The sequence below is a fragment of the Ictidomys tridecemlineatus genome, chromosome 7 (assembly GCF_052094955.1).
Source record: "Ictidomys tridecemlineatus isolate mIctTri1 chromosome 7, mIctTri1.hap1, whole genome shotgun sequence".
NCBI classification, from domain to species: Eukaryota; Metazoa; Chordata; class Mammalia; order Rodentia; family Sciuridae; genus Ictidomys; species Ictidomys tridecemlineatus.
In genome coordinates, this window is record NC_135483.1 from 192,568,351 (window position 1) to 192,590,670 (window position 22,320).

The following is a 22,320-nucleotide window of genomic DNA, read 5'->3' on the forward strand; positions in this document are numbered from 1 at the left end:
TTGACTGGTTTTTCTGGTATTTATTCTTTGTAAATAATGGATAGTACTTTGCTGCTGTGTTTTCTTGTTCATCACATCACCTCATCCCACAGATCATCACTCCATATAAAGCATCAATATTCCCATTTCACATCCTGTGCAAATCTTAACTGACCTGGGTGAGTTTCTTCAGAACTTCATTATTTCTGGTATAGGAGCCGAACATCCTGATCCTCCTGCAGGTCACCTTTGTCCACAGAGTGTGTGACCTGATGTGTCTCCTTTGGGCCTTGAGCTAAAGAGACATGAATTGGGGCTCTAGAGTGACTTATCTGTGGCACCTCAGATACCTAACATGCAGGAAGAGCCAACATGTGATGTCACCACTCTGAAGGGACACTCAGACAACGTGCATAGGCTTAGCCCCAAAACCTAATCTGGTTCCCACAATCGGGGCTGAAACAGCCAGCCTTGCAGAGTTGAATGAGCCCTTGCATTTATTTTCAGAGAGGAAAGTGATTCTGAAAATAGGCCTCTAATAAGCATCGCAGTTTCCTCAGATGACCTTGTTTTTGAGAACTTTGAGGGAAACAGGCAGGACTGCATTCTGTTTTTCTGTTTGAGCTCCATCCCACTCTGAAAGTTCTTCAGTCCTTTAACTGCCACAGCAGTTAAGTGTGGGGTCACACAACACTAGGGGAAGCAGCTTCTGTTCACCCCGCAGCCTCTGCCTCAGTGCCTGAGGTCTCCTGGTGCCCTCCCACTGCTGCTGCTTCCTCTAGTCCAGGGACCATTCAGAGACATTCCCAGATAATTCCCACGTGCCACCAGCATTCACAGCTGGTTGACTGCTTCCTGGATGTTTGAGCCAGAGTGCCCCTTGTTTGTAAGTGGCTCCTGCTACAAGACTTGTTTTGGTCCAGACATTAACATGTTTTTAAAGCTGAGGATTAAAGTTTTCTATGGCTTTATGTACCCAGATTTCTCATATATGTTTGTGTGATGCTGGTGATTGAACTTATGGCCTTACACATACAATGCTCTGCCACTGAGCTGCATCCCCCATTCCCTGACAATCTTAAACACATACTGTTTAACACATACACTCCTTGTCATGTATGCTGCAAAGCCCCTTTTGCATCTTCCCCATCGGGGCACATGGAATTTTGGACCCTGGAACAAATAAATGGTTGGAGACCCATCAGCTGGGAGAGGCAAGGGCAGGTCACCTGGAAACCTCAGATTGCAGTGCACCAGGACATGCAGAACTACTCTCCTGTTTTGTCATATGTCCTCTGTCACAAATGTAAAGTTGTATGGCCAAATAAGAGATCCTCATCCTAGATGGGTGTATGTGTGTATATGTTGTGTTGTTTGGGGTGGGGTGGGAGGCGTACTGGGTTTTTGTTTTGTTTTGGTACCAGGAATTTAACCCAGAGGTAGGTAATCACTGAGCCACATCCCCAGTCCCCCTTCCCTGCCCCTTTTTTTTTTTTTTTTTTTGTGACAGGACCTCACTATTTCTGAGGCTGGCTTTGGATTTAGCAATCCTGCCTCAGCCTCCCACTGAGATTGCTGGGATTACAGGTGTGTACCACCATGCCCAGCATACTCTGACCAGACTTCTGACTCTCAGGTGGGCATGCTGGTGCTGGTCTGCCACCAAGGCCCCAGGGGATGCAGAAGTGAGTCCTTTGGAGGGATAGACTGAGCTGGCTGTGCCCCTCTACATTGACTTCAGTGTGCCCCATGTATACTAAGAAGCATTTTCATCTAATAAACCTCAGAAATCCTGGGTAAAGTGAAGCATACCTGTATTTACATTGTTACCTGGGGCTGGTGCTACGTGCCTGTAAGGTGGGCAGCTGCCTCACTCCAGCGAAGTGTGATTCTCTGGCCTCGGGGAGCCATGACTTGTTACCCTTCTCTCTGATTTCTGTGTGTGTCTCTGAATCCTCCGTGGCCTGTTCATTGTAGATATAGTCCTCTACTTGGCTGTAACTGTACCTGTTTCCCTCTAGCCCTCCCCCACTTCAGTGACTCTTCCCCTGGGCCATACTGCTCTTAACCCTAGATTGGCAAGTGTGTTCAGTGAGAATCAGGACAGATCCAGAACCTTGGGGGGCACGTGGTTTTGTGAGGAGCTGAGCCTCCTGTACCCATCAGTCTTCTTTTATTGGGTTGGTGGTACTAGGGATTGAACTCAAGGGCATTCAACCACTAAGCTATATCCCCACCATGGCATTTTACCCCCAAGTCTGCCCACATCCCACACTTAAGGACATGAGCTTCTGATCCTTCTTAGTCTCCCAAGTCTTGATTACAGGTGTATGCCACCACACCTAGCTAAAACAACCATTGTTCTGGGAGTCAGCTGGCCTGTTGGGGATAAATGGTTTGGAAGGCATCCACACCTACGAGGCTGTCGATGTGAAGGGTAGCTGTGGGACCGATATGACAGCAAGAAAGCATCAGTGTGTAAGCATTTGTCTTGGGTGTCACTGGCACCAAACCCAGTGTGGGGTACTAAGAGGAATCATGGCACTATCTCAGCAGTCAGCCACAGTGATCTACATTCTGCTTTCCAATCACTTGTCTTTTTGTTGTTGTTAATGTCCCACCCCAGGTTTGGTTGACTTTCCTCCGTAAGCATAGTTTTCTATCTTGAGTGGGAAACGTTAGCCCTACACATTCCTATATGTTGAACTTTGGGCATATTTGCTCTGACCCTGGGACACAAGGAGAGCTGTGCATTTGTCCTTAAGCTTCCTTTTATCACAAAACTGGATGAGGAGAGGACAGAGGGTATGCTGTGGAGTTTTAAACAACAGTGGGTGGGTCAGAAGTCCTGTGGCCCCCAGGGCTACACACTCCTAGGAGACAGGGACCACCATATTCTTAACACTTGAGTATGTGGCACATAGCTTCTTTAAAGTTTTTATTTACTAATAGAATTGAATCAGTGAATAACAACAGACCCACCATAGCTGAAAGGAAAATAGGAGGTTAACCCCAAGAGTAGCGGTGGGCTGTATCTCAGTGGTAGAGCATTCCCCTAGTGTGTGCAAGCCAGGGTTGGATTCCCAACACCACAAAATCTAAGCAAGAAAAGGAAGAATGGTAAGTATGGTTTTGTAGAAATTTTGCTCTATTCATACATGTGTATATACTGGGACATAATGTTGACAGTGTAATTTTTATTGTTTTTATGTATATATTGAGTTGAGAGTCAGATACCAAACCATTTTAAAGTGAACAATGTATTGATGATGTTCTGTGACCACCATCTCTAATTCTAGCCAATAATGGATATCTGTATTTTTCAATCTTTGTTTTCATTTATAAGCAGTGATATAAAGAAAAGTGGGGATCTGCATCCAGAAAAGGCCTATCTGCCTAATTTGGGGCACCTTCTCAGGGAGTGTACAATCCTGAAGCCTGTCCGCAGATTCTGTTGAGATGGCCTTGTCATCTCAGAACCCATTCATGTTGGGGCCCCTTGGACAACACTGCAGCACCTGGCAGAGGTCAGCCTCCCGCTGGGGGGACAGGGAAAGTCCTGGTCAGGATCTCTGCTCCACACCACAGAGGGCTTCTCTGCCTTAAGGGACTCACCTATACCTTCCATGAATCTTCCCAAGACAGAGCAGGCCATGGGGTACTGGGTTACAGATGAAGGAAAGGAAGTAGCAGTGGGACCCAGCTGCCCTGCAGGTCACAGGGGCTCATCAGTGGCCATGCAGCCCAGGACTCCAGGCTAAGGCTACCTATACAACCTGCCATTATTACATGGAAAGTGAAGAGTTAAATACCATTCCCAGCATGACGCCTGGAGAGTGATGGTCATGATTTCCCAATACTGAGGAGCATTCCTTGCTGGGGGGTTACAGAGGAGATCCAGGTAAGGGCTGGAAAACAAAGTGAAGTTCCCACTACCTTGACGGCCCCTGGGATTGCATTTATGATTTTAGATATTATTAGCCCAGCCCCAAACAGCCCCCTGTTCTTTAGATGGATGGACCAAAAGTTACGGGTTGGAATCAACATGGTGGCCTTTACAAGCTCCAATTCCCTGGCACGCTTCCCCAATACCAGGTGTTCTCCGCTCAGAAAAACTAAGACAATGAGGACATGATTTTCATTTGGGGGTTGATGTTCAGCAGAGTGTGCCCATTTTCCTTGAGCATGTATCCTAATAAGTCCTTAAGATGACAAGCTAACCCCAAAGCCCATAAGCTGCTTAGCTGAGTGTCCCCACTACCCGCCGCCCCTGCCCTGTGAGCTGCAGCTGTGGGAGATGAAGCCCAAGCTTGAAGATTCATGTCACCATAGAACACTCCATAGAAATGAGTATTGCTGCGGGCAGTGCTTCTCCAGCTTTGGGAATTCATAGCCCAGTGAACTTCAAAAAGAAATCTAGGGAAAGGTTGCCAGCTTTGTATTTTTGCCAAGTAAGGACTTTTTTCTAAATGACTGTGTTCTCCCGCTATTTTCTAAAAAGAAAAGACTTTTTGTCCTTCCACTTAGGACCTGCATTTTGAAATATTATGGCAAAAGTATCATGATGTTGCATTTACTTTCAAGTGGTTAAAAAGGAAAAAGAGAAGAGCTAGACATAGACACATAGAAAATTGTTAGTTGTCAAGTCTCAGTGTTGACGGTGCAAGTGTTTATTGAATCTTTTTCTTTGAGTTCTAAAATTTCATAATAAAATACTAGAATGCAGAATCAATAACAGAAGGCAGATCTGTTTGCCAGGGGCTGCAGGGTCAGTGGAAGGGTTGACGGAAGTGAGTATCAGGTCCCTTTGGGAGTGATGGGCTAATGACCTCATGATCTTAAGTTAAGGGGCAGTCTTTTATATTGAATATGTTGGCTCTTCAAAAAAAAAAACAAAACTCACAAGAGCCAGAACAGTGGCTCATACCTGTAATCTCAGTCACTAGGGAGGCTGAGGCAGGAGGATGGCAAATTCAAGACTAACCTTAGCAAACTAGCAAAGCCCTATCTCAAAAAATAAAAAATAAAAAAAGAGGCTGGGGATGTGTCTCAGTAGTAAAGTGCCCCTGAGTTCAATCTTCAGTACCAAAAACAGAAACAAACAAAAAATTCCATGAGTGCCCTCATTTTTCTGATTTCTCCCCCAAGAAAATAAAAATTCATCACAGACCAGGGGTTGGGAATAACATTTCCAAAAAAGAGTAAGGGTAGAGTGCTTACCAAGCCTGTGTGAGGCTTGGGGGTTCCTTCCCCAGTAGCACACACACAAGATTTCTTCACAAGGAACCCAACTACTATGTATAACTATGTAATAAAAGATTATTTTTGTGTGTCCCTGGGGATTGAACTCGGGGCTTCATGCATGTTAGGCAGATACTCTACCACTGAGCCACATCCCGAACCCTTAATTAATTAATTAAAAAGGCAGAACTAGTTGGGTTAGGTGGCACGTGCCTGAAATCCTAGTGGCTCAGGAGGCTGAGGCAGGAGGATCACGAGTTGAAAGCCAGCCTCAGCAAAAGCGAGGACTAAGACTCTGTAAATAAAATACAAAGTAGGGCTGGGGATGTGGGTCAGTGGTTGAGTTCAATCCCCGGCACTCCCCTACAATATGCAGCACTAATACAATCAGAGTTTCTCAGATGGCACTTTTCTTGTAGTATTCCTTTTTATGTGTGTGCTTTTTTTTTTGTTTTGCTTAAAATTTTTTTTTACTTGTTCTTTTTAGTTATATATGACAGTAGAATGTATTTTGACATATTATACTACATAGAATATAAATTTCCATTCTTGTGGTTGTACATGATGTGGAGTTTCACTGGTTGTGTATTCATATTCATATATGAATATAGGAAAGTTATATCTGATTCATTCCACTGTCTTTCCTATTTTTAATATGTATTTATATGTGTATATATATACATATACATACACACATATATAAATATATATATATAAATATATTTTTTTAAATTTTTTTAAAAATATTTTTTAGATGTATAGACCTTTATTTTATTCATTTATTTATATGTGGCACTGGGAATTGAACCCAGTGCCTCACATGTGCTAGGCAAACACTCTGCCACTGAGCCACATCTTCAGCCCCACTTTTAATTTTTTTTTTTTTTAACTGGGGATTGAACTCAGGGGTACTTGACTTGACCATTGAACCACATACCCAGCCCTGTGTATTATATTTTATTTAGAGACAATGTCTCACTGAGTTGCTTAGCACCTCACTTTTGCTGAAGCTGGCTTTGAACTCACAGTCCTCCTGCCTCAGCCTCCTTGAGCTTCTGGGATTACAGCTGTGCACCACTGCACCCAGCTGTTCAAAGTATATTGAAGTCCCTATTCTACATGCAGGAGACAGAATGGGTACAAAATAGTCAGAAATCTCTCTGCATTCCTGGAACTTACATTCCAGTAAGGAGGGGCAATGAACAATAAGCCAGGTAAACCAGAAAACCACCTTGTATGTTGGATGACAATAAATGCTATCCAGTAGCATAATAAAGTGTAGTAAAAGAGAAATTCGGGGTGAATTGAGTTGGTTTGCAATGGGATATATAATAAACAGGGCAAAGTGCAAGTAAAGACAAAGGAATGAAGGGAGTAAGTCATTTGCCTGTCTGTGGAAAGAGGAAACTGCAAGTGCAAAGGCCCTGCAGGTTTAAACTTCAGGTTTAAAGAAAAGCAGAAAGGGCAGCGTACTAGAACAAGGGCCATGGGGAGAGTGGTGAGGAATGAGATCAGAGGTACTGGAGTGGGGTGGGGAATTCATGTAGGACTTAGATGGCATTTAGATTTAAATGGGAAGCCACCAGAGTGTTTGGGTGGATGCTAATACTCCAAAGTCACAATAGGCCTCTGCTTATACTTACTTCATTCCTGGACACCAGGTGAAGTCTACTACGTAAGTATGTGTTTTGGTTTGGATGTGAGGTGTCCCCCAAACCTTCTGTATTAATGCAGGAATGTTTAGAGGTGAATGATTGGACTTTGAGAACTGGAACCTAATCACTCCATTCTAGTTTGGATGATCTGGGCAGTAACTATTGGGCGGTGGGGTGTCATGCCCTGGAAGAGGACATCTTCCCTGTGGTCTCTAGCCGAGTCCTAGAGGTCGGGAGGGCCTCCCTGAGTAAGTGATTCCTGGTCAAAATCTGAAGGGTAAGAAAAGAATAAAGTGCAGAGAAGAGAGAATTGTCTTGGGGAAAAAGGGCAGTTGCCTGGAGCAGTGGGGGACAACTCTGTTGGACCAGGCAGAGGCTGGAGCTGCTCTAAGAACTTTGCCTGAGAGCAGTGGGACATCCTCAGTAGCAGGTGACAGGTCAGGGCTGGGAAGGCCCCTTGCTCGGTGTGGAGAAGGCCTGAATGGTAGGAATGGATGTCATCAAGATGGCACAGTTATTAAGGTCCCTGGAAGCCAAAGCGGCAGTGTGGACCCCCTGCAGGTGCTGGCCTGGGAAGATGTGGGCAGAGATGCAGGGGAAGACAAACAGGACCCCTGGTGTAATCAGCAGGACCCTCGCTGGAGGAGAGGGCCCTAGTCAGTGTGGCCAGCACAACACCAGGTTCACCTTGACCTTTCCCCTTGACCTTTCCATTTACATAATGCCTGCTGAGTTAATCATATTTGTCATTGCGCTTGAAAATCTTGTCTTGATGATGCTGAGGAGCAAAGGGATAAGCAGTCTATTTTCAGAACCCAAAGAGGTTTAGGATAAAAAGTAGCTTTCAGTTTGCTGCTGTTCTTCCCCCTGTGAGCTGGACAGTGATGCAGCCGCAGGGCCCCTGTGAGGAGATGGGGCCTCAGCTAATGCTTAGAATTGCTGATGCTGCAGTTTGCCATCTCAACCTAATCCAATTTCCACTCTGCTCCTTAAATGGGATTTGGCTTTTAGACACTGAGACCTGGGTGCTGGGCATCCTTACCAGATCCCCTACAAATTCCCCACTCACATCAGCCAGGGACTGGCCTGTGACTCGCAGGGTCATCTGGTAGGACAGCACCAGCTCGTTCAAGCAGGGGCTGGCTGCCCATCGTGCCAGGACATAGGGACCCTCTCCTGACTCCTTCAGGCATCCCATCTTGTTGGTGATAAATCGCAAGGTATGTGACCACCACAACCCAAGCCTTCTCAGAACCCCTGGGCAGGCACAGGGAGAAGCAAGGAAGGGCATTTTTACCTAGATTGTCCCAGTGTGGTTTCCATAGGCTTTTGCTTGTGAAGGAGACTTGGAGAGCATTGAACTCCAGACCACTATGATGGCCTCTGGAACAGGTGGCAGACTGTGGGACAAGGCAACCACTGGGTGGGACTTTGGGGATTTTTTCATATGTCCTTGAAAACTGCTTTTATGAAGTGGTTCTGTGGTAGATTTCAAGAACCTTTTCTATTTATTTGCTATAAGACACAGTCATGATAGAATTTTAGATTCAACCTGGCTAAGTGTAACGACACCAAAGATCAATCGGAAAAGCAAAACTTTCTCACTGGAATCTAGCTGCACTTCCTAGTGAGCTACCAAGAAATGTTTAAGGCTTACCAAGAAAAGTAAAACCCACTTAAAACACACACACACACACACACACACACACACCCTACAATGAAATATAAACTAAGCAAAGACCTTATTTTGCCAGGCCTGGGTGTGGGAGCAGGTAGAGAAAATGTCCAGTGGATATGAGCATCTCATGAGTAGGTTGTCCAATCAGGATGTTCCTGAGTGTCTGGTCAGGAGTGTTTTACCTTTTCCCAGCCCTCCAGCACCTGGCGTGGAAGGAGTTGCCAACAATACACAACATGGCAGCCAGTGCTAAGACCAGTAAGTCCCATGTCATCTTCAAGAAAGTCTCCCGGGACAAATCGGTAAGTGGCTCAGAAGTGAGTGACTTCATGGAAATTACTGTAAAATAATAATAAATGGAGATTTTCTGAGTGTAGATATGATCAACAGCAAAACTCTGTGCGGTACGGGAAAGCTCCATGGCTATTTTCCATCTCTGTCCAGGATGGTCAGTCGAGGGGACTCACAGGAAGGAGTGAAGTGCAGAAACACAGCTTATCTCCAGCCTCACTGGGACTTCAGGCCTGCCACCTCCATGTTCTAATCTCACTCTCCACAGCATCACCCCAACTTCACTGCTTTTCCTGGCCATCCTTTAACCCATGACTTACCATCTCAAACACTGTTTAGTCGATACCTGTGACTCCCATGGCCCTTGATCAGTCATGTCACCTGCCTGGGAGAGTCCAGACGGTGGATGAATGTGAAGTGTTCCTTATTTGCATATATTCCACAACCACGAATCACATCCCAGCTGGATCTTAAGAGCCACTGGATGTGAAAAAGGCCCCTTTTGCTCCCATTCCACCATTCTCCACTGTGGCTGACAGCCACCAATAACCTGGCCTACTTAGCAGAGATGATGCCCTTCAGGGGCCCATTGGATGGTCTAAGTGTTCCCATGAACTTCCTGTCATGGGGGCCTGATGGAGGGCCCCGACCCAGCCTCTAAATGGGCTCCTTCTGGGTCAGCAACCTAACTCAGCAATGTTCAATGCAAGTAATATATGTAATTATAATACTCTAGTAGCCACATTAAAAAATTAAGAGGAACTGGGTGTGGTGGTGCATGCCTGTAATCCCAGCAGCTTGGGAGGCTGAGACAGGAGGATTGTGACCCTGTGTCAAAATAAAAAATAAAATAAAAAGGACTGGAGATGTGGCTCAGTGGTTAAGCACCCATGGGTTCAATCTGTGGTACCAAAAAAAAAAAAAAAAAGAAAGGAAAAGAAAAACCTAAGAGAAATTGAGAATTTATTACTTTTTTTGCAGGAGCAGGGGTGGTACCAGGGATTGAGCTCAGGAATACTCAATCACTGAACCACATCCGCAGCCCTATTTTGTATTTTATTTAGAAACAGGATCTCACTGAGTTGCTTAGTGCCTCATTTTGCTCAGGCTAGCTTTGAACTCGTGATTCTTCTGCCTCAGCCTCCTGGGCTGCTGGGATTACAGGCTTGTACCGCTACGCCCGGCTGAATTTTAAATACTTTTAATACTCTTCATTTCACCCAATATATCCAAAGAACTATCATTTCAATACATAAACAATATAAAATTACCAACAATGTATTTTATATTCTTTGCTAAAATGTTGAAATGTGTCATCTGTCTTACATTTGCAGCAAAGGTCAATTGCAATGGCTGTATCACAGATGATAGGAAGCCACCTGGATCTACTGGCTGCTGAACTGGACACTGTGAATCTAGCTCCTTCTATCTGATTTCTGCCACCCACACTGGGCTTGACAGAAACTCTTCAGTGCTTATTGTGCCCACAGCCTTGTCCTGCCTTCTCCTCTCCCAGTTCATTGCCTTCATTAAGTACTCCAATTCTTAGGGGTGATCACTTGGGTGCCCTTCAAATTTTGATCCACCAAACTCTTTCCCTATTTGTGTCCGTCTCTGATCTCAGCTTCTGGCAGGACAGGAAAGAAACCACGTCTCTAGTTTTCCTTGTCATTTTCCCACTTTCCCCTCCTCATACTTACGTAAAATCCTTTGGATCAAGAAATTTAGTTTTCTACATTGGTAGCCCCAGGGGGAAAAAAGAGAATTGTTAAATTAATATTGCACGTGTTAGGATCATTTCATTGAGACCCAGGGGGCAAGTAGCAGTGACCTCAAAAGGAAGCACTGAAGGGAAGGGGAGGGACGAGAGCAGGTAGAGGAGTGGGGTGACATGATGTGAGACTGTAGCAATCTGCTGGGTGCCCACACCATGGCCATGCGCCCCTTCTTCCTGGGTAAAAATTGCCAGTGGTCTTCAGGCTAGAGGCAGTCCCAGGGGATGAATCTTGATTGTTCTGATCTAATTCTAACCATCTCATTCCATTGGCTCCTTGTTGGTTTAGAGTAGTCAGGTGACTGAGTTTCAACCAATGAGGATGAGAGGGGAGTCTGCTGAAGAGACCCTGGGAAAGATTTCCTGGCTCTTTTTAAGAGACTCCAAGAAGGGCTGGGAACCCAGCTTCCTCCCTTGTGCTCTCCAATCCTCCCTCCTCTCAGCCACGAACAGGCTTCCTCCCCGGCTGCCCTTGATCAATCACTCACTGTCCTGCCAATATGATCTTGGTCTAGGACGCCCCCTGTAAGACAGGCTCATTCTCAGAGTTTCGAAAATGAAACCAAAGAGCACCTTCAGGATGGACACCTGATTTTTTTGGGGGGGTGGGTACTGGGAATTGAACCCATAGGGCTTCACCACGGAGTCACATCCCCGGCCCTTTTTATTTATTTGTTTGTTTATTTTGAGAAAGGGTCTCACTAGGTTGTTTAGGGTGTGGCTGAGTTGCTGAGGCTGGCTTTGAACTTGTCCTCTTGCCTCAGCCTTCCCAGTTGTTGGGGTTACAGGCATGCACTACTGGGCTAGACTCTTTATAGAGTCTTTAGGCTCAGATCTTTTTTTTTCAGTTGTAGTTGGACACAATACCTTTATTCATCTTATTTATTTATTTATTTTTTATGTGGTGCTGAGGATCAAACCCAGGGCCTCGCAGGTGCTGGGTGAGCTCTCTACCTCTGAGCCTCAGCCCCAGCCCAAGGCTCAGATCTCAAGAGCCTTTTCTGGCATTACCCCCATTTGGTGGCCATTTACCACAGAGGAAGGCCTGGCAGTTCCAGAAGCATCCTCTCCTCTGGGATGAGGAGAGGTTGCTTCTGGAACCTGGGACCAATGTTGGTCTATTTTGCCGAGATAGCCACACTCACCATCACTATCAATGGGCTGTGCTGTCTGTCCTTCAGCGTCCCAGCAGGTAGAGCCTCCTCTGAAAGGAAGAGCTTCACTCTCTTCTTCCCTCCTCTCCCCTCCCCCTACCTCTGCCCTGGCACTTGGCCCAAACAGAAGGACAGGGACTTGGAGGGTCTTTATTCCCAGTGCTAGCAGCGCAGGTAGGGCTTCCATAACCAAGCATGTGGGAAGAGTGAAAGAAGAGCTCACCTCATTCATGGAGCTTAAAGTGCTTCACACTGGAGCTGGGGGTTCCTACTGAATCTTCTCTGCAAACAATATTGCTTTCAACATCAGTCATGCTAGTAACTTCAAAGGCATAGGGACCCACTTCTGATACACTGCAGAGGAAAAGTACAGCACAAGACTTAATGCCAAGGAAAATGATCTAGATGTTCTTGGAAGTGAAAATTTGCATTGGAGAGGCTCAGGGAGGGGGACACGCGCTCACTCCCTGATGCGCTGGCATCGCTCCCCAGCCCTCTGTGCATCAGAGGCTGAAGTAGGTCCTAAAGGCTGAAGATACACACAAGAGTCTGGATTCTTACTGCCAAGGTCCTTGCAATCTTGAGGTTGAGGGGACACATCCCCTGCTCTCACACAGATCTGTCAAAAAGACCTTGGCTGTCAGGGGCATGCGATGGGCAGGACCAGGGAAGAGACCATGGCTGTCCTCTCCCACCCAGCTCCACCCCTTCCTTCCTCAGAGTGTGAGGAAGTTTTCCTAGTAGGATTTCAGGGACTCCTCTGGAGCTCCTACCTCTCTGCACAGTCCATAAATTCTTTGAACACGGAAGTGAGATGTTTCAGTCCACGGCTAGAAATAGAAGCCTTCCCATGCAAACAGGTGGCAGGAGACCCAGTGACATAGGTATAACTTTCTACTATAGTATGAATTGACAAGTTACCTGGTTGATATCAGACCTGGTTTTGATGGGGAAAAGGAGGTGAGGAAAGGAGTGGAAGAATTCCCACCATCCAAAAGGGAAAGAAAAATGCTTGGAGCTGGTGCAGGAGACTGGATGGAGCACACCTTGCCTGAAACCCTGTTTTTGCCCACAGCCCAGCCAGTGGTGAAGAAGGCCATTGAGGAGCTGCAGAGCCAAGTGGCTCATCTTTTCAAAACTAATGAAAAGATTTGATGGTTGTCAATTTGCCATTTAGAATGTATACTTACTCTTCTTGCAGGTGACCATCTACCTGGGAAAGAGAGACTATATAGACCATGTCAGTCAAGTAGAGCCCGTAGGTAAGTGGAAATATATTCTGTGTGTGTGTGTGTGTGTGTGTGTGTGTGTGTGTGTGTGTTTTGCTGGGGAATTGGAACCCAGGGCCTTGTGCATGCAAGATAAGCACTCTACCAACTGAGCTATAACCCCAGCAAGTTGGAATAAATTTAATGTTTGTTTTCCTTTATGTCATCAGATAACTTCCTGTTTTGTATTTTTAATAATCTAAGTAAAGAATTGCTAATTAAAATATCGGGGAAGTGCCACTGGCTGACTGGAAACAATGTTTCCAGTGTGCAAGGAGATGAAGGGACTCATTTCTACAATATACAAGGAATGCTCAGAACTCAACAGTAAACAAAAAGCATCCAATTAAAAAATGAGCAGAAGGGGCTAGGGATGTGGCTCAAGCAGTAGTGCGCTCGTCTGGCATGCGTGTGGTCTGGGTTCGATCCTCAGCACCACATACCAACAAAGATGTTGTGTCCGCCGATAACTATTATAAATATTAAAAAATTCTCTCTCTCTCTCTCTCTCTCTCTCTCTCTCTCTCTCTCTCTCTCTCTCTCTCTCTCTCTCCCCCTCCCTCTCTCAATCTCTCTTTAAAAAAAATGAGGAGGAGACAGACATTTAAAAAACAAAGATATTGATAGTAAGCATTTGAAAACTCAGCATCATTAGTCATGGGGGAAATACAAATTAAAGCCACACTGAGATGTCATTACAAGCCTATCAAAATGGCTAAGATGGTAACCCATACCTGAAATACCAGCAACTCAGGAGACTGAGGCAGGAAGATCCAAGTTTGAGGCCAGCCTGGAAAACTTAGTGAGATCCTGTCTCAAAAATAAAATAAAAAGGGCTGAGGATGTAGCTCAGAGGTAGAATGCAGAATGCTCTTCGGTTTTATCCCCAGTACCATAAAGAGGGGAGGGGATACTAAATGCTAATGAGGGCACAGAGAAACCTGATCACTTCTAGAGGTTGGTGGTGGGAATGTAAAGTAGTCCAGCCTCGGGAACAAATTTTTACTCCTCACACTTCAGATAGAGCCCTAATATCCAGAATATACAAAGAACTCAAAAAATTAGACAATAAGATCACAAATAACCCAACCAACAAATGGGCCAAGGACCTGAACAGACACTTCTCAGAGGAGGACATACAATCAATCAACAAGTACATGAAAAAATGTTCATCATCTCTAGCAATCAGAGAAATGCAAATCAAAACCACCCTAAGATACCATCTCACTCCAGTAAGATTGGCAGCCATTACGAAGTCAAACAACAAGTGCTAGCGAGGATGTGGGGAAAAGGGTACACTTGTACATTGCTGGTGGGACTGCAAATTAGTGCAGCCAATTTGGAAAGCAGTATGGAGATTCCTGGGAATGCTGGGAATAGAACCACCATTTGACCCAGCTATTGCCCTTCTCGTACTATTCCCTAAAGACCTTAAAAGAGCGTACTACAGGGATACTGCCACATCGATGTTTATAGTAGCACAATTCACAATAGCTAGACTGTGGAAGCAACCCAGATGCCCTTCAATAGATGAATGGATTAAAAAATGGCATTTATACACCATTGAGTATTACACAGCACTAAAAAAATGACAAATTCATGGAATTTGCAGGGAAATGGATGGCACTAGAGCAGATTATGCTAAGTGAAGCTAGTCAATCCCTAAAAAACAAATGCCAAATGTCTTCTTTGATATAATGAGAGCAACTAAGAACAGAGCAGGGAGGAAGAGCAGGAGAAAATGATTAACATTAAACAGAGACATGAGGTGGGAGGGAAAGGGAGAGAAAAGGGAAATTGCATGGAAATGGAAGGAGACCCTCATTGTTATACAAAATTACATATAAGAGGTTGTGAGGGGAATGGGAAAATAAACAAGGAGAGAAATGAATTACAGTAGATGGGGTAGAGAGAGAAGATGGGAGGGGAGGGGAGGGAGGATAGTAGAGGATAGGAAAGGTAGCAGAATACAACAGTTACTAATATGGAATTATGTAAAAATGTGGATGTGTAACCGATGTGATTCTGCAATCTGTATTTGGGGTAAAAATGGGAGTTCATAACCCACTTGAATCTAATGTATGAAATATGATATGTCAAGAGCTTTGTAATGTTTTGAACAACCAGTAAAAACAAAAAAAAGTAGTCCAGCCTCTCTGGCAGCAGTTGGATAGTTTCTTTAAAAACCAAACATAAAGCTGAGGACGGTTGTACACACCTATAATCCCAGTAGCTCAGGAGGCTGAGGCAAGAGGGTCTTGAGTTCAAAAGCCGGCCTCAGCAACTTAGCAAGGCCCTAAGCAACTTAGTGGGAATCTCTCTCTAAATGAAAAAAAATTAAAAGGGCTGGTGATGTGGCTCAGTGGTTAAGCACGTCTGGGTTCCATCTCCAGTACCAAAAGAAAACAAAATATAAAAAACTAAACATATACTTACCATCTGACCCAACGGTTGCATTCCTAGGCATTTATCCCACAGAAATGAAAACTTAGGGTGCTGGGGTTGTGGCTCAGTGGTAGAGCACTCACCTAGCATGTGCGAGGCTCTGGGTTCGATCCTTAGCACCACATAACAATAAATAAAATAAAGCCATTGTGTCCAACTATAACTAAAAAATATTTTAAAAAAAGAAATGAAAACTTTAGTTCACATAAAAATTTTTAGGGCATGATTGTTCCTAGCAGATTTTAAATCTCCAAACTGAAAGAACCAAATCTCTCAGTAAATGAGGTTCAGTAAAGTGAGATCCATTTGTGCCACGGAGTACTCCACAGTAAAAAGAATGAGCTATTGAATAATGGTGGAATGAATTAGTATCATTACCCTAAGTACATGCATAAGGCACAAATGGTGTGAAAATACTTTGTGTACAATCAGTGTTTTGAAAAATTGTGCTCTATATGTGTAATATGAAATGAATTGCATTCTGCCATCATGTATAACAAATCAGAATTTTTTAAAAAATGAGCTATTGATACCCTTGAAACTCAGAAGCCTGAGGATGATTCGGTGAGTGGAAGAGGCCAGTCCCAAAGGACCACATGCTGTAGATTTCATTTTTACAATGTTCTCAAGATGATAAAATTACAGTGAAGGTAGCTGCCAGGGGCTGAGGATGGTGGGGGTAGGGGATGGTGGGACCACAAGGGTAGCCAAGGGATCTTTACGGTGATGGGACAGTTCTCCATTTGGACTCTGTGGTGGTTAGACAAAGCTCCCCAAGTGTTAACATAACATAGATCTATGTACACACCTGGTATCCTGGTGGGCTTCCAGCTTTTGCTACTGTGCTGTAATCATGTAAGGTTTAACACCATTGGGGATGTAGGATAAAGGATACTGGGCATCTCTCTGTGAATCTGTAATTATTTCAACATAAAAAGTTGGAAGAGAATCCAGGCACAGTAGTCATGCTTGTAATCCAGCAACTCGCAAGGCTGAGACAGGAGGATTATAAGTCCAGGCCAGCCTGGGCAATTTAATGAGACCCTACCTCAAAAAATAAAAAGGACTTGGGATGTAGCTCAGTGGTAGAGAACCTGGGTTCAATCCCCAGTACCAAAAAAAAAAAAAAAAAAGAAAGAAAAAAGAAAGTATCTTCTGCTCTCTTGATCTAACCCTTGCTGTTCTCTCTCTTGGTCTAGATGGTGTGATATTGGTAGATCCGGAGCTTGTGAAGGGAAAGAAAGGTGAGCAGAGACCTTGTCCTCTGGGCTGTAAAGGTCAAGGCTCCCAGCTGGCTCTGGGAAAGAGGCATTTGTGTGGGGAAACACGCCTGCTAGAGGCAGGAATAAAACCCAAAATTTATTTTTATGCATTCTTGCAATGATTCTGAACCACAGTGTCACGGTGCCCTTGAGATTTCTGTAGTTGAGATGTGTGTGGCAAGCCATTTATTACTAATGACTGTTGCATAAACTGAATCAGAACAGATTCAGCTTATGCTGTGAGAAAGTCGCTGACTCAGTTCCATTCTAAATATGTGGTTGCTACTGGCAAACACAGGCCTCATTGTAAACCCGGGATGTGCCCACAAGCATGACAGGTATGGGCCATTAGCAGCGATGGGGATATGGCAAGAATGGAGCAGAAAACTGTCCTGCTCTGCCATCTCTACCTTCCTGCCGGGTGGAGCCATGCCAGCCCATGCCCTTGGCCACAGAAGGTTGCCTTGTGTCAAGGAAAGCCACTGCCTGGAGACAGCAGGCATAAAACCAGGTCCTCTGGGCATTTTGCTTGATTACTAACTTTGAAGGTGGAGTAGGCAGGTGGTCAGTAGATTCTCTGAGCCAGCAACTAGGGCAGTTGCCCTTATTGCTGACACAGATGAATCCTTAAGCAACAGCTTCTGAGGGCCTGGAGGGGCCACTTCTATTATGCCTTACGCTCAACAACTGTGGGCTTTGTGTCTTTTTCAAAAAATGCCTCCTGAACTTCCACATGATTCTTTTGGTCCACTGGGATCACAACTTAAGTCTTTAATCAAATGGAATTTTCTAAAGGGGTGATTTAGAGAATGCTTTATAAGTTTCAGAGCGATGTGCAAAGAAGGCTCTAACTGGAGACTTTTGAGGTTGGTTTCATCTTCCTGCTTCGCCAAAGGCCCCTCCGGCCCCTCCAGTCCCTCCTTCAGCCCTGTCTGGTGGCAGCTCACATCCTTTCACTTTCTCTCTGCCTTTTACCTTCACCCTTAACTCTGCCCAGCATCCTGAACCTCCAGGCCCAAGCAAGTAGCACTGTCTTAAAGCTCCCCAAGTAGCCTGAGCTGGCGGGCACAGTGGCGAGGGGTAGGATGGAGAAACAGTGGGCTCAGGTGGATAGTGCCGGGTTCTTGGTCCACAGATATCTATCATCCTGGCAAAATAATGGGGTTGCCAGAGAGATGTTTCCCAATCCTCTGACATTCCCCTTAGGGTCATGAAATCTAACCCCCAGGAAGGTACTGATTCTCTCCAAATATGTGCACCAGCAGGGAAGTACATTTTTCTCAGATCCTTTCCTTTCCAGACATGAAAGTCTGGGGCCAATGGTGTGGTGTGGTCACCCTGCTGCCCACTTATCCCAGTGAGGGTGGCATCAGGCTGTTGGGGGCATGTCCAATGAACCAAGCTCATCCCTATCTGTCTCTTCTTCCCAGTGTTTGTCTCTCTGACCTGCGCCTTCCGCTATGGCCAGGATGACATCGATGTGATAGGCCTGACCTTCCGCAGGGACCTGTACTTCTCTCGGGTCCAGGTGTACCCTCCAGTGGGGGCTGCAAGTGCCCCTACGCAGCTGCAGGAGAGCCTGCTCAAGAAGCTGGGGGGCAACACTTACCCCTTCCTGCTCACAGTGAGTGCTCCTGACCCCTGGCTGGCCGCCTTTACCTACGGCTCCTCATAATGGGAATGGGCAACAGGAAGGGAACAAAAGAAGAGCTTTGTGTCTTCAGGCCTGTAAATTGCACCCTTGAAAGAAATTCTAGATTGCATGGTCTGTGATAGTCTTTTTTTTTTTTTTTCCCAAATCCTTGAACATAGCCTCCTGCCTTTGAAGGCACCATTTCAACCTACCCTTTAGATATTTCCTTTGTCTGACTGCCCAATTAGATGAGTTCATACTCTTGCTCTGCTTATTCGGCTATAACAACAAATCTGCAGAAGTTTCCCTGGGCTGGCCTGGGGTGTTCTTTGCAGGAAAGTTTCCCAAAGGACAGGTGAGCCTAGTGGAATAAGAAACCATCTTTAGCCTTGCCCATAGCTTAGTGGCTTATGTAACTTTAACCTGTCACCTCTCTTGAGGCCCATATCTCACCAGTGACCCTGCCTCTCAGGGTGCCAGTGCCCAGCAATGCAGGCAGTGTGGATGGGAGCTCTGTGAGGGAAAGCTTCTGCCAACCTTCTTCCTTGATGCTTGCCTGTTGTGATCATAATCTCCTCCAGAGTGATATGGCTCAGCCTGATATGGCCCTGCCTCAAGCTCCAGTGTGGACAGCCTCGAGCCACTCTCAGAAAGAAGCCAGACATGGAAGCTTCTTTCATGTTATTATGTGGTTCCATTTACATGAGGCAACAGGAATAGTCATTTAGACAGAAAATAGGAGAATGGCTCTGGAGGTGGAGGGGGGGAACAGGGGAGGGGAGAAATGGGCAATTATTGTCCAGTGAGTAAGGAGCTTCTGGTTGAGATGATGAGAAAGTTCTAGAGAAGGATGGTGGTTGTTATGTGAATGTGTTTAATGCCAGTGAACTGTTATTTTTTTAATTTATTTTTAGTTGTAGTTGGAAACAATACCTTTATTTATTTATCATGTGGTGCTGAGGATCGAACCCAGGGCCTTGCACATGCTCTACTGCTGAGCCACAACCCCAGCCCAAACTGTTCATTTAAAATCGTTAAAATTGTAACTTTTATATTCTTCTATTTAACCACAATTGTTTTACAAAATCTCTATTTAGCCAGGCATAATGGCACACACCTGTAATCCCAGTGGCTTCAGAGGCTGAAACAGGAGGATCCTGAGTTCAAAGCCAGCCTTAGCAAAGGCGAGGTGCTAAGCAACTCGGAGAGACCCTGTCTCTAAATAAAATACAAAATAGGGCTGAGGATGTGGCTCAGTGGTCAAGTGCCTCTGAGTTCAATCCTTAGTACAAAAAAACAAAAAAGTGATTTCAGATTGATACTTCCCTTTCTTACAATGCAACATATGGAATTAATTGGCTCAAATGGTGTTGAAATGTACAAAGAAGAATATTTATTGCAGCATTGTTTATAATGGCAAAAAAGTAAACACCCATTTTTCAGGTGCAGTGGTGCATGCCTATAACCCCAGCAGCTCGGGAGGCTGAGGCAGAAGGATCTGGAGTTCAAAGAAAGCCTCAGCAACAGGGAGGCACTAAGCAACTCAATGAGACCTAGTCTCTAAATAAAATACAAAACAGTGATCAGGATGTGGCTCAGTGGTCAGTGTCCCTGAGTTGAATCCCTGGTACCCCCAAACAAAACAGTAGAGACCATTTAGGTGTCCAGTGAAGTGGGTTGGCTGCATTAAGCGCACATTATAGAAACTCTAAAATGGTGGTGCCAGGCAGGGTTTCACCACACGGGAATGGTCTGAAAGCTTTCTGATTCCGGGGGTGGTAACGAAGCGAGGGAGCAGAAGCGTGTTCAACATTGTGCCATTTCCACGAACACTTACACCTGAGCACACACTCGCGCATGTGTCTGCCCCAGAGCTTCTGGATCGACACTAACCTGGATGCCAGGTGTGTGGTGGAACAGGCTCTCTTATTTCTTGCTCATCTTCTTCCTTTTCCCACTTCATGTGATGCTTCTGTGTCACACCTTAAAAACCCCCTCGGAAAGAAGTGATTTTTTTTGTTTGTTTCTTTCCAGTTTCCTGACTCCTTGCCCTGCTCAGTGATGTTGCAGCCAGCTCCACAAGATGCAGGGAAGGTGAGTTAACCAAAACACGCCGTGGGTACTTCCTTCCCTCAATGCACTCTGTGTGTGTGTGTGCGCATGCGTGCATGCCCACCTGAGCTTGGATATTTAAACAGTGGAAGTTTGTGTGCTGGACACCCAGAATCAAGGGGTCCCCAGGGCCATGCTCCCTCTGAAGCCTGTTGAGGAACCCTTCCCTGTCTCCTCCCGGCTCTGTGGCTAGCTGGCCTTCCCTGGCTGCTGATCATCACTACAGTCCTTGCCTCCATGTGACATTCTCTCTTTGCATCCTTTTCTCTCTGAGTCCCTTCAATAGGCTTTTAAATGTAGCTTTTTATCATGGAAAATTTCAAACATACTCGAAAGAATAGAGGCCAGGATAAGACCCCTGTGAACCTGTCACTCTCCTCAGCAACTGTTAGCCAGGGACATCCTGGTGAACAGGAGACCTGGCCCTCCTGGGCTCACTTGTTATTGCAGAGTAACAGACAACAGGACCCACAGGGCACATCAAGGCCACAGGCACTGTGGGAGCCCCATGCTGGTGAGAGGTGAGGGAGGATGCCATGGGAGGTTTGTTCAGCAGGCTTAGGGAGGTCCTCTGGTAAGGTAAGGAGCAAGCCACACTCCCAGGCAGAGGGGCACCAGTGCTCAGTGAGAAGGGCTGGAAGAAAGCCAAGATCAGAATGGAAAAAAAAAGTGTGGCCAGATCTCCTCAAAGGGCCTGGTGGATGATCTAGGGACTTGGGTGTGACTGGAATCACTGGCAGGCTCTGGACGGCAGGTCTGGCTTAGGTTTCCAAAGTGTCACTGTGGCTACTACGTTGAGAATGAGGCTGGGCTTGGCATGTGTCATGAAGAGAAAGAGAAGCAAAGCCGGGGGGTGAGGGGGTGACCAGGGATTACAGGCATAGAGGAGGGGCAAGGACCCCTGGATGCTGAGTTCTCGGTGTCCTAAGATGTGATGGTGACTGCAGGTCTGTACCTGCACATGGAGGAGGACACGCTGGACAGTGTTTATCAGTATGGGATCCTTATGGTTGATGGTTCCAAAATGGAATCCAGTTTTAAAGAATGGATGGAACAGAACAGAGGAGAATGGAGGGAGGGGAAATCCCAGCGCATCACACAGCAAGACTGAATTATCACATACTAAGAGTTACAAGTCTTGCTTCTGAAACATCTGTATGCCATGGCCCAGGAAAATGAGGGGTGAGGATGGCTGAGATTGGGGATGACAAGCCCACTCAGGAAGAGGGGCCCAAGAACTGAAGTCCAGTCTAGTCAGATCTTACGGTGCTCTTTTGGGAGACCTAAAATTCAGATTCTTAGGCAACCTTTCTGGATCTCTGTACAGGCTACATCAGGCCCTGCCTATTTTCTCTGTTCTATGAGATGAAAGAGTGTCAGTGGGTGGGGAGAGCTGCAGGCAAGATGCTGCATTGTACAGAGCCTGGAGATCTGCCTGCAGGCTCCAGGGAGGTCTGGGACACGTAGGAGATTGTCAAATGAAGAAATAAATAGATGTAATATACATATATGCATTGCATGAATGATAAATTACATGTTATGACCTTAAAATATTATGCAATATAGGGCTGGGGATATCAGTTGGTAGAGTGCTTGCCTTGCATGCACAAGGCCCTGGGTTCAGTCCCCAGCACCACCCACACACACAAAAAAATTATGCAATATATTATATAATATTTTATTATGCTATATAATATTAACATATAACATGTAACATTAATTATATTGATAATATAATAATATAATATTAATATATGGTACATCATTATATTAAATGATATATTAATAATCATTAATATAAATACGTGTAATATATAATTATATAATT

At 45.3% G+C, this 22,320-nt stretch overlaps 1 protein-coding gene across 2 annotated transcripts in view; it reads left to right on the plus strand.

Annotated features, from left to right (window-relative positions):
- Positions 1–7,876: 7,876 nt before the first annotated feature.
- Positions 7,877–22,320, plus strand: part of Sag (S-antigen visual arrestin) — a 33,582-nt gene continuing 19,138 nt past the window's right edge. Inside the window, exons 1-6 of one of the 2 annotated variants that reach the window (XM_005326413.5) lie at positions 7,877–8,095; positions 8,746–8,855; positions 12,974–13,034; positions 16,685–16,729; positions 18,178–18,371; positions 20,415–20,474. In XM_005326413.5, coding sequence (XP_005326470.2) covers positions 8,790–8,855; positions 12,974–13,034; positions 16,685–16,729; positions 18,178–18,371; positions 20,415–20,474 — 426 coding nt within the window. In that variant the 5' untranslated portion in view covers positions 7,877–8,095; positions 8,746–8,789. The remainder of the gene's footprint in view (positions 8,096–8,745; positions 8,856–12,973; positions 13,035–16,684; positions 16,730–18,177; positions 18,372–20,414; positions 20,475–22,320) is intronic. The other variant, XM_078018262.1, reaches the window with a different exon arrangement.